At 37.5% G+C, this 13180-nt stretch overlaps 1 protein-coding gene across 1 annotated transcript in view; it reads right to left on the bottom strand.

Annotated features, from left to right (window-relative positions):
• Positions 1 to 13180, bottom strand: part of MYT1L (myelin transcription factor 1 like) — a 223116-nt gene that overhangs the window by 1965 nt on the left and 207971 nt on the right. Inside the window, exons 19-22 of the mRNA XM_056488499.1 lie at positions 8753 to 8844; positions 5702 to 5805; positions 1146 to 1289; positions 1 to 825 (exon numbers count right to left, since the gene is read on the bottom strand). The exon at positions 1 to 825 is cut by the window's left edge and continues 1965 nt beyond it. Of these exons, the coding sequence (XP_056344474.1) occupies positions 685 to 825; positions 1146 to 1289; positions 5702 to 5805; positions 8753 to 8844 (481 nt within the window). The 3' untranslated portion in view covers positions 1 to 684. The remainder of the gene's footprint in view (positions 826 to 1145; positions 1290 to 5701; positions 5806 to 8752; positions 8845 to 13180) is intronic.

Here is a 13180-nt window from a genome sequence, read left to right as displayed (position 1 = left end):
GCTTGATGTTGTCTTACAATAAATTACCCATTTTGTAACTTACATCTAATCCATGCCATTTTCTTGGAATTCAAAAAACCTCATTTTATTGCCCCCACCACACACCATCCTTCAAAACCAAAAGTCACATAATATTTTCAAGCATTGTTCAAAAATAAAGCATTTTTGCAACCAATTCTTGCTATGAAACAATATGCACACAAAATGTATTTCTTAAATCCCATAAAATCCTCCAACATGAGGCAAAATGATAGTGTTTAAAAAGTGGCTGCAGACCGCAACATTGTCATTCAAAGCTGTTTTTTTTTTGTCCATTTCAGTTCAAAATACTAAAACATTTAATCACTAAAGCATTAAAAAGAATTTACACTCTATTTATTTTGATCAGCTTACCTCTTCAGAAATATATATACCCCAAAAATGTGCATACATTAGCAGCTATAAACATTACATGGCATATCACACTATGTCAGCTTATATGAAAACGTACAAAATGTGAATGTATTCAAAAAACTATTCTGCAGTTACTATCTTTAAAGCAAGACATAAAATCATTATGAAGTCTTGTAAGCATAACACTGTTTCAAACAGAAATAAATATATAACACTTTCTGGTAAATTACAGCAGCAAAAAACAAGAGGCATCCTTTTTTTAAGCAAGATTTTCATCACTATAGCAGCTGTTCAGACCTGAATTCCTCTCACAGCCTGCTTTATATTTTCCAGTAGGGCTTTATTTTCTGGACTCTGATAACGATCTTGATTTGTATACATGTCCGTCAAAGTGGTCACGTAAGCATCAAAATTTTGTTCATTGATTGGTTCCTACGAGATATTAAATAGTAGTTCATATACAACTTTTATTTTCTTAATCGTATATTCATTTAAGCATAACACATTAGCAAGGCATACTGCCACCATTTTTATAATATTAAAAAAGCCTATTTAGTTCTTACTTAATTTTACAGGATACACTGGAACAGGCCCTCCATGTCTGTTAGCAGTTAAATGTATCTCTATGGTTTCAGTGCTGTTACCACAAATATCCAACTGGTTGATGAAACATAAACATAAAAAAAAGTATCTATCATATGAGGTGAACTGAAGATCGCCAAATTCCTTAACTTGTGCTCTCAATCACTTACCATATGTGGCAGCTGGATATTAGCTAGACTATGAATTAAAGACTGGCTTAAATTGGCCAATTCATGAAGAAGAGACTCATTTTGCTGTTCGATTACTTTGTTCTCCTCTTCTATCGTCTTCAGGTTGCTCTCCATTGTGGTAATCTAAAATGGACAAATTTGTGTACAATGTAATGTAAGGCAAACTGGTATAAAGCATGCACTCTGTGAAGGCAGAGAGAACAGAAACACCAGGGAAAGGAGAAAAGGTCTATTCATTCATGTTTAAAAAGGTTTTGCTTGAGTCTGCAGTTCTTATCGTCACTAAGGCTTTCTTATTCCCACTGTATGTTGTATAACTTTAACAGCTTGTCTTTTCAATACTGGTAATAGTGAGTGAATGAACTTGGATTTGATTCCACTCCTTTAGAGCTTTTCTTGTACAGTTGAAAGGCATTAAGGACCTTAGTTCTGCAGGTTCACCCATGCGGTTAAACTCCTAGAAGCCAATCTTAGGGGCATTCTGCAGTAAGTCATGCTTTTCTTATATTTTCAGCTACACATGTATCTTGTTAATTAAGCATACACAGCTCCTTGCTGCTAGTGTTTAGCTCTTTGTAAGTATAATATGTGCAAACTCACAGGGCTGCTTTTGAAAGCTGAACAACTGCATGTTATTGCAATGTATGTACAAATTCAGAGTTTTCCAATGCCTAAAATGACTTGCAAAACTGAAGAAACTGAAGAATATTTGCACAGGTGAAAACAACGGAGGCTGTGCTCTGCCTGTGTTTGCAGGTGACCAGACACATTAGCTCTGACCTTTCATGGTGCCCTGCTTGAGCTGAAAGCATCACTGAGAGAAAACTTCCCTGAGCTTTTGGAGAGCATTGTGCTAATGGAGTTATAAGGATTTCAGATGAGCACTGGCTTATATCCAGCTTATCATCAAAAGCACATGCAGAGCTCACTCACATCTGTCTGCACTTTCCTCTATAGCCCTGTCCTTACTTACACATGGGGTGATAACATCTATTACAGAGTGTACAGTGTGGTCTGTGTGTGTGTAGGTTAAAATATGCATTGACAAGAAAAAAGAAGCCAGTGATGTGGAAAGATGCCAAAGAACACAAGGTTTTGAATTCTCAAAATTAGGTTTATCCATTTCTACACTAGCCTAGAGAGTGAGCTATGGCAAGAATTGATACAACTAAAATGCTGATGGGAAGGTCAGAGGTTTGTGCAGTAGCAATGGGCAGAAGGGTTCTTAAGCGCATATTAATTTGACCCTGGGTGAGTAAATATAGTGAAACTGGTGGCATAGTCAGCTAGTTAGAGGTATCATGTTTTATTTTGGACCTAAACTTTCAGCCTGTTTATGGAAATACAGCCCATCAGTTGATAGAAGTAACTTTGAAAAGTGATGTGTCTACATAAACAGTCTCCAAGTATCTCTTACAGGTGCGTATTGCAGTTAATCCAAGTTGCCAGTATTGTAGGGACTTGGTTTTGTCACAATTAATTGATTCTGAGCTATTTCCACAAAATGTATTAGTAAGGAAAATACTTTCTTCATCTTTGAACCTGGATCCTCCTCTTTTATTTTGCTTTCAGCTTGTTTCTATTGGAGGGAAATGCTGTATTCAATACAAAACATCTTTCATAGGTGCTTCTTAGAGTCAAGTCATACCCCAGTATCTATCCTAATTTTTTTATGTTACAGACCAGCATGAGGAGTCTGATGCCAACGAAGACTCAGTTCATTATGGCATACTGCAGCCACCTCACACTTAATTCAGGAGGAGCTGACATTCTACAGATTTTCTGTCTAGCTGAGCATTGCAACTTGAACCATCTTTTCGCTTTTTTCATGAGATGCTGAGTATCTGCAAATACAATGGCAGATAATCAGCATATCTCACCACTTCACTGAGTATTCATCTGTTAGTTCATGTTTTAGATTTAATTATTGTATTTGTTTGCTTAAAGGCTTAAATTTCCCTCCCCATGTTTTACCCTAAAACTAAGAAATGTTTACTTAGATGTATTCTGAACATAGGATAATCTGTTGCTTGTATGAAACACAGAATTATTTGCAGATTTGTTCTTCCCCTCTTCCCTTAATGTGTTTCTGCTCCTCTCATATTTGGATGTTAAATTTGAACAAATTTACTAGAAGGTTAAAAATACTTTCTCCAAAGTCTCAAGTAAAAAGGAAGCTGAGTAAAGGAGAGTCTTACAACTGCTCCAACTAAGAAAAAGGCTTGACTTTTCACTTCATTAAATAGAAAAAAATTCTACATGGAGAAGTTTTCTTCCTGTCATATGAAAAACTTTCACTGGCACTTACAATCATATGGGTTGCAAATCTGTATCAAACAAGACTGTTGCTACTTCTGGTGCTCACATGACTTCCACTATTCTCCCATTGTATATTCCCCATCTGTCTATTCTTACTGAAATCTGAGTTGCAAAATGATTTTCTAAAAATTTATCAGCAAACATTTTGTTATTTACTTTTGCAAATAAAGGTGACTGTTGACTTTGATCCCCTTAATAGTTTGATAATGACTACGGTGTAACTCTCTATGTGTTGTAAATGTAAACTGCTTATCTTCAGGAGAGTGTATGTATTAAAAAATCAAGGCCTCTGAATTTTTTTGGTGAAGTTTAACTTAGTTGGGATTCTCTGCAAGGGTTTAGTAGCTAGTTGGGTAAAAACAGATAAGTATTAGACCAGATTACCCAGAGATTGTGGGATTTCTAGTATGGGAAGTAAAGAACACGTTAGACAAGCACCTGGCAGGTTTATCTTAGGAAGATTTTGGGAAGTAAAGATGACTGGTGGACAAATTAATGTTTTCATGGTCTCTTTTCATAGCTCTTTTAAAAATCCCATTAATCATTTTAATCTATCCTTTTTCTAAATCTGCTGCACTGAAGTGTGAAAAATATCCTTTCAACTTAATAGTAAAATCAACAGCTGAGCTTTCTTTTATCAAGAACACTCAGTAGTCCCACAAAGTGCCTAATCCGATTTCTAAGAATATGCAATGGCACTAGTCTGAAGTATGAAAGCTGGAATTCAGACCACTAAATTATGGCTTCTGTACTCATTTCAGATCAAAGCTTGATATGAAATTCCTAGATAAATCTCTGAAACTCAGTACATGTTTATGCCTGCGATAGTGTTATCATGGCTTTATTTTTCAATTAATCTGGCCAAATATAAAATTAAAAGTGCAGTAAATTACCAACAACTGGAGAATTTACCTAATGTACATGGTAGCAGCCAAACTGCTTCACATTTTTTAAAAACTCAGCTAAATCAGTCTGTTTGTGAATAGCATCTACAGTGTATTAAGCAGAAGAAAACATAAGGCAATTGGAAGCTGCCAGATTGAAAATTTATGACCAAATTTCTCAGGAGCAAATATATGTAATTTTCCTACCATTGATTATTCTTCTTGCTTTATGTTCATGCGGATTTTGTCCTCACTACCCTATAGTTACATTTGGTCACAACAGGAAACTGTGTAACCCACAAACCAAATCCCATGAAGGCTAAGTAATGACAGCAGAACTCTGAATGCAGGCATAAAGTAGAAGTGAGGTTTCAGTATCAATCTGGCTAAATAAAACCCAAGCTGAAGAAGTAGATCCTGCCTTGTATTTATGACTGTACAAGAGGAAAAGGAGAATGGACATGGTGCCCATCTCTAAAAGCAGTAGACACAGAAGTAACAAGGAATGGTTTACTTGTTTTCATTGAGACCATTTGGGTGACTATGATCATGGGACTAAAGATTGACAAATGGTGACTGATGAATTTCACTGTTGGAGTCTGTGCTCAAATCACGTGAAGAGACAAGCACCAGAATCTACGCTGGACACTGAAAAACTCTAGGGGAATTCAATTTATTTTCTTCTTTTGCTTTTTCCATCCAGTTTTAGGACTGCTGAGTATTGGGATTTTAGTTAATAGTATAGTGTTATGTTTTCTGCTTTTTTTTCCCCAACAAATTTATGTGGAATAAAAAAAGAATTAAGCTGTATGTCTGGAATCACTACTGCTGCCAAGGGCTGCATTTAGTGTATTACACAATGAAGTGTAACAGGTACTCACTTCTCTGTCTGAATTTCCTCTGTAAGACATGGCAAAAGCCATGTTGCTCATCTGGGCTCCTTCACCTTGTAACTTATGTTAACAAGCATGTTGTCACACAGAATTTTAACTGCTATTAGAAAGGCATAGCCTTATCAAGGGGAAATACCAAGCTGACCATGACAGGTCATGTTTTGCCATTATTTTAAAGAATGTATTTTGCTTAGTTCTTTTTCGTTTTTTGTTTTTGTTTTGGTTATTTTTTTGGTTGAGTTTTTTTTTTCTTTTTTACTTTTGGCAACTGACGTGAAAATTGCATAATGAACACTGTTTTCAGATTTTATAAATAGCAAATTATGCACAGATATTTTAATATATATGAAACATGAAAGGGAACAATATATTCCCTATATTTTTTTAATCAGTTGTGTAGAAAAAGCAGCTTGAATTTAGGGCTTCATAAAACTGTTACCTGAGTTCTGAGTTTAATCATATCAGCTTCCATCTGGGAGTTGGATTCATTTAGTTCTTTGATTTCTTCATCTAACTGTTTTATTTCTTCATCATTTTCTATACCTGTGTGACATAAAAATAAAAGGGGTGTTAAAATAATTAAGGTTTAAATCAGAGTTCAGTGAATTAATTATTTCCATATTTGAAAATCAATTTATTTCAAGCAGAAAAGAAAAAGGAAGCATTCTTCAAACTTTTATTCTGCAGTTTAAAAGAAGCATTTTCCGTTACTTTTCCTTTGAAAATTGTAGTAATTCTCCAGTGAAAGTGTTGAAAATGCCTGGAGGATCAAAAGGACCTTTAACTTTATATACACTCATTTAACTTTATATTATAAGAAATGCACCTGCAGCAACAAATTTCACTCCACTGTCATATGTAATTTATTTAAAGAGTGTGTCCACTTACAGATCTTCTGAAGGAAAGTAAAAAATCTTAACGTGGTAATCTCTTCATATTACAGCATTATAAAGAGAACCTGTGACTAATTCAAAATTTTTTTTCTCATCGAAGAGAAATTTTGTTGATGTGCTGGGATATATTGTGATTCTGCAGTTGTTTTTAATGCTTGATGCAGGCTCAGATTGGTTCACGAAGGGTTCAGAAGGGTGTTATTAAATAATGATATATAATTTGCAAAATGGAAGTGCTCTCTCATATTTTGTGACATAAATATTAAAAACCACAGAATTTTAAAGGTATCTGAATTCCTAAGAATTCAGATAGGAATAAACTGTAACAGTTTAATGTTTTTATCCTTATAATTAATATAAAAAAGCATAAAATAATCCTGGGAAGAGAGATAGATCTGTTTTTTCTCAAGCCAAAGTGTGAACACCTAAAGCCAGAGAAACTGGTGTTCCCACTCTCGTTCTTCTGCTGGTGTGAATCTTTCACACCTTTCTCCACAGTGCCTGACTGATAGGAAAGATGTCACAGAATCACAGAATGGTTTGGGTTGGAATGGACCTTAAAGATTATCTAATTTCAACTCCTCTGCCATGGGCTGGGACACCTTCCACTAGACCAGGTTTCTCAGAGCCCCATCCAGCCTGGCTTGAAACACTTCCAGGGATGAGGCATCCACAGCTTCTCTGGACAACATGTTCCAGTGCCTCATCACTCTCAAAGAGTATTTTCTTAATATCTCTCTTGCAGTTTGAAGCCATTCTTCCTTGTCCTGTCACTATACGCTCTTGTAAAAAGTCTCTCTCCATATTTGTTGTAGGATCCCTTCAGGTACCAGAAGGCTGCAATTGGGTCACCTCTAAGCCTTCTCTTTTCAGGTAGAGCAATCCAAATTCTCTCAGCCTTTCCTCACAGAGAGGTGCTCCATCCCTCTGCTCATCTTGGTGGCCTCCTCTGGACTCGCTCCAGCTGCTCCATGTCCTTCCTGTGCTGGGACCCCAGGGCTGGATGCAGCTCTGCAGTGGGGTCTGAGCAGAGCAGAGCAGAGGGGCAGAATCCCCTCCCCACGCTGCCTTTGACCAGCCCAGGACACCTTTGGCTCTCTGGGCTGCCAGGGCACCTGGCTGGGTCATGTCCAGCCCCTCACCCCCTGCACCCCAAATCCTTCTCAGCAGGGCTGCTCTGGGTCTGTTCATCCCCAGCCTGTCTTGGTACCTGGGGTTGTGACCCAGGTGCAGCACCTTGCACTTGGTTTTGTTAAACCTCATGAGATTCCCAGGGGCTATTTCTCCAGCTTGTCCAGGTGCCTCTGGATGGCATCCTGTCCTTCAGGAGGGTCACTGCACCACTCAGCTTGGTGTCATCTGCAAATCTGCTGAGGGTGTACCTGATACCCTTGTCTATGTCATTAATGCAGATATTAAATAACACTGGTCCCAATATGGACCCCTAAGGGACAACACGTGTCACTGATGCCCATCAGGACTTTGAGCCATTGACCACTACTCTGGATGTGAATAGAATCAATTCCTTATTCACTTAACACTGCACCCATCAAATCCATCTCTCTCCAGTTCTGAGAGAAGGATGCTGTGGGAAACTATGGCTGTGGCTTTACAGAAGTCCAGGTAAGTGGCATCTCTAGCTCTTCCCTTGTCCATTGATGTAGTCACCCCATCATAGAAGGCCACTGGTTTGCTCAGGTAGGCCATGTGTTCAAGTAGCCAAAATATGCACATATTACACCTTAAGGTATTCTTCCTGGGCATGACAGATACTTAGGAGTTTTCAATACTACCTAGGTTGTACAGCAAATAACATCCAGATCTTGCACTCCCTGGTTAGCAAGTTCTTGAACAAAGACAGTCACTGCATTCTTCAGCCATGTGGGATGAGGTGCCTCCTGAACTGCATTCAAATGCTTTGAAGCTATAAATGCAGTTAACACCAAAAGCTAAGAAGGCAAGCACTGTCACAGACTAAGTGACTACATAGTTTTTCCAAGAAAACTCAGGACTTGGACATCTCCCAGACAAGTCTTTATCATATGACTTGAACTGAGGTACCTACATTTTGCTTTTACTGAACTTCAACTACCAGGGTACTATCCTGACTTTCATCCAAGGTACTTTCGTCCTCTTCCCTGAAACTCAAGGTTCCCAGGAAGAATTGCAGATTACTGGAGCTGAAATAGCACAAAGCCATCTCCATCTAGCAGAGATTATAGAGCCATAGGTCCAAATGAATTCAAGGGAACTCAGAAGGAGTTGAGATTCTGGAAACAAACCCTTTTTCTCTTCTAAATCTTGCAACAATATAAGACTATTACCCTTTGATGAATGAAATGTGAACCAGCAAATTATAATGGTGTATTATACTTTGAAATATTTTAGAGTTTTAGATTTAGACAGACATAATTCAATCTGACTGCTCTACTCCTGGCTCAGGTTTCTAGAGCATAAGACCTGGTTTCACGTCTACTGGCAGTGAATTCACAACTTATATAGAGTGGATTTAACATGCAGGGAAAAAGGCAATAGAGTAACAGTAATTTTAGTTTATAGAGAATTACTATTTAAGAACATAATGATTAAAAATTTACCATTACTGGCCCGCTGCTTTATTGTTAGCATTTGTTCTCCAGACAGCTTTGCTTTCTTCATTGCTGAAGTAGCTCTGGGGCATCCTGATAAACTGTGAACAGTAAGGAGCCTGTTAATTTTGACAGGTCATTGAAAAGAAATCTGTAATCCAAACCTGTAATAAAAACAGTATCAGAGATATACTTCATCTTCACTGCCTAGCACTGAGAGAGTGCACTAATCTGAAAAAAAAGGACTTACCAGTAGTGATTTCATTATTTTGTTTTTCCTCCAAATTCTTTTTGCATAGATAGCTAATATGGAAGTCAGATATAGAGTTCAATTTTCTTAAGACAAAATACTTTTAATAAAAGGTTTTATTTTAAAAGCAGTTATTGTGCAAATACCTTCACTTGAATTTACATGTCCCATGAAAGTCCCTGCTCTGTACTTCCACCCTTTTTTGATTCAAATGTCCAAATATGGAACTGAATGCTGAGAGAAGATGATGAGCTACCTCTCACATCCAAATGACTAGCTCTTATAAACTGTTTTTCTTTGTGAATATTACCTACTGAGCTGGCTATATTGCCCTTTTCTAAATTTTTTGTTGGTGCTCAAGGAAAGTCATTCCAATAAAAATGACCTTGTTTTAATGGGGGATATATATGTCTTATAATGCATATTTGTAACATTTATGGATGTACATTCAGTTATCTCTTCTCTCTCACATTGCCAAAATATTAAGCTTTTTAATTACATTGTACAAAACAGTTTGATAGCAAATGCAGTCTTAGCAGGCTTTATTGTAAAAATTAAAATACAGATCACACAGTGCTCAGTATTTAACAAATAATGGCACACTGAACTACCCCGTTTTTCCAAAATCACATCTTTTATGCAGTTGCACTACTGAAGATAAGAGAAAATACATATTCAATCTAATTTAATGATGGAATACTGTAATCTTATTCTGAGGAAGCTTTAGCTTTAGTGAAGATAATTTGGAAACCTGCTAAACAATTTCCTGTTGCCTCCACATTTCAGTTTGCATAGCCATGCAAACTGAGTAACATTATGTATTCTCATTGCATACAGGCACATTTATATTTTGTCTCCAGATGCAAAGGAAGACTTTTAAAAAAAAATTTTAATTGTGAAAATCAGATTCAAATCTAATACACAATCACTCTGTAATATGGAGGAAAGTGGTGTCTGATTAAAAGCATTTTTTTAAGCAAAGATGAAACTTCCTTCTAAATAAAGTCCTCTAATTTAGATATAGTGTTTGAATATTGAAAATATTTCTCTGAAAAGCCTGGGCTACTATTATCAAGTGCAATCATACAAAAAAGGATTGCTCTTAGAAAAAATATATTTTAAATTATTTTCTCAGCAAAAGAGTCTTTTCAATATTTTATACAGCTTTGTAACTAAGAAGATGTATAATAAAATAATACTAGTAGTATCAAGAAATGGCATGACCTAGTAGCTTTTGGCTGTAGCCTAATTGGTAGGATGCCAAATTATTACTCCAAGGTCTGCTATGGACTCAGTATGTGACTGTAAACAATTGTCCTCTTGAAGTGTCAAAGGGAGCCTTGAAGATGACTAAGGAGAAGAGGATTTGGCATTTTGGGGAAAAAAATGTTGGCACAGAGAAAACAATGGGATAACAGTAAATGCAAAGTTTTAACTGACTTAATTTTTGTAACCTTCTGGTTGATTGAATGAAATTTCTCATATTTTGTCCTCACTCTTTTTCAGAACAAGTTAGCATCACAGGGCATTATAACAACTGGCTTAGTTTACTCTCATCTTGTTCTGTAGCCTTTCCTCTCTAGAAGTCTTGACTGATGACAACCCCTCAAAATAAAATCAGCCCTCAAACAGCCTATAGGAACAGCATTCAAACAGACCAACAAGAAACCTGGATGCTAGAACAGTACACCTGAGAGCAGAGAAAAATAATCAAACAAAGCAAATTTGTTCAGAAATATTAGAAATCTACTGTGTGATTCAGTCTGCCTAAATGTGAATTTTGGTGCCAAGGACCTAATCTTATTCCCAGCCCATGATTCTATACACCAAGTTTTCAGGATTGCCTAAACCTGCAGATATCTTCTCACCTAGTCTGGAAGGTTATCTCTCCCTGGTGTGCCCAGGGTGCTCCAAGGTGTGCTTTCACCCTGAGGCCCCAGGTACAAGGCTCCATATGTGCAATATTAGGCTTTCCTATTCCCCAGAGTAGGGTGGTCACACTCTAGCTGCCAAACAGCAGCTGTGCATGGCCCATCACCACTGGAGAGAGATGTATTGCTGAGGTAGGCACGTATGGAGCACCTACAGCTTGCCTGCAGTTCAGGCACCGTGGCACCAGATGCCTTCTGCCGATACTGAACCACAAAGATGTGGGTGCTGTGCTCCATCCTTGCTGCTGGAACTGTTGGAGAGTCCTTCTGCACAGATTATCTACCTTTTCTGGAGGCACCCAGATGAATCATGAGTTAGGGGAAAGAAAAAAGTTTATTTTTTGGGTATACCAGTGAGGATGCAGAAGTCTTCCACACTCTGTAACCACATTAGTTTTGTTCTAACCCACTGGCAATCTAATACAATATGTACAGACAGAGGAGGGCTTTGACCAAAATGATATTTTTTCAATGCATCTGCATGCCTAATTCCACAAGCTTCCTCTTTTTGCTTCCCCAATCCTTACATGCATCACACACCTCTGTGACACTTTTAGCTTGTTAAATGTTCCTCCTTAGCAGAGGTCATGAATGAACAGACATCCCTAAATTTTCCAGTGGCTTTATGCAATTTAAGAAAGCATGCAAAACTCCCAAAGGTATCCTGCCCATCACAGGGGAAAATGCCAAAGCCAGACCATGCCATTGCCTTCCTCTGCAGGCCTTTTCTGGCAAATCTGTCTCTTCATAAATTCTATATTGTATTGTAAGCAGATGAGTTCACTTTCCTGAGCCAGGCACTTTCAGTTTCAGTGAAGCAGATACCAATTTAGTAACCTAAATTAAGAGTATTGACTTTTACTACAGTTTGTTTAACTTGCCTAAATTAGTTAATCAAAGATAGCAATGTGCACCCCTTTTGCTTTGCTCTGTTCTTAACTAAGTTACCTAAAACTGTTTCAAGTAATTAAAATGTAAATTTGGACTTTTAGAATAAGCTTCTACTCTGCAAGGACATTCTACCTCTTCTATTTTATCTTATCGACTATGTTTACTTCTACAGAAGGCAACCAGCCAAAAGAACTCAGGATATATGGGAAGAGAAGATGAAAAGCAAGATCAAGTCATTGTTGCACCAAAAGTGTGCTGTTAAACAAAGGCTGAATCCTACAGAGGTGTAAAATTAACCAAAAAGCTTGAATTGACATCCCAGTGAGACTGGAGAGTTGCTTGAGATTTCTAGAAGACTGGGGGCTAGGAGGAGACAGAAGGACAGAAGGAGACAGGAGTAGATATGTTTTTTTTTTCCTGTGACTGGTAAACAAAAGAATACAAGTGAAAGCTATTTCAGTGCTTCAAGAGTTATGCAGTACATGCTTTAAATAACTCAAAAATGAAAAAATTAGAAATATTAGGTAGTAGCTTTGTTAAGGATAATATTATCCTCACATTAATGGTATGAAGCTGTATCAGGGGAAGTTAAGGCTGGGTATTAGGAAAAGGTTCTTCACCCAGAGGATGGTTGGGCACTGGAACAGGCTCCCCAGGGAAGTGGACACAGCCTAATAGAGTTCAGGAAGTGTTTGGACAATACTCTCAGGCACCTGGTGTGGTTCTTGGGTCTGGACTTCAATGATCTTTGTGGGTCCCTTCCAACTCAGGATATTCTGTTATTAAGTTTGAAGCCTGCACAGCTGATATTTGTCATAGGTTTTCAGACTTTACACTGACTTTTATATAATTCTGCAGCTTATTAATTCCAGCAAAGAATTAGTAAATTTAACCATAGTTAATCTCACTTGCTCCTGCTATTATTCTCATACAAGGAATCATAAGAACATAAAAACACAGTTGAGTGTTCTTGCCATAATAAAAATTAGTTAGGTTTTCTAAAAACATTACTGGGGTACTGCTGTAATAAGTTCAGTATAAATGTACTAAACCATGAATTATCACTGTCAGGTTTTGGATGCCACAGGGCTTGAAGCCACAACATTTTGGTGGGGCTGTGAGAAGCACCAGCACCCAACTCCTGACTCCCTCTGAGTTTTTGATTCACCAAGAGCTGTGAGTCTCTGTTGTATCAACAAAGCGATGACCAGCACCTTAATTTGTTGGAATGCAATGTGTATTGGCTCTCAATAAATTTCTACTGTTGGGCTTAACCTCTAGTTAGAGAAAGAAAAGTGTTGTCTGGCACATCATCCTAGAAACCACCCTCTGCCATAACTTACCATATACTATAAAGACTATATG

Source organism: Oenanthe melanoleuca, chromosome 3, assembly GCF_029582105.1.
Source record: "Oenanthe melanoleuca isolate GR-GAL-2019-014 chromosome 3, OMel1.0, whole genome shotgun sequence".
In the NCBI taxonomy this organism is placed as follows: domain Eukaryota; kingdom Metazoa; phylum Chordata; class Aves; order Passeriformes; family Muscicapidae; genus Oenanthe; species Oenanthe melanoleuca.
Note: the sequence above shows the minus strand (reverse complement) of the source record. Positions and strands in the feature narration are given on the sequence as shown.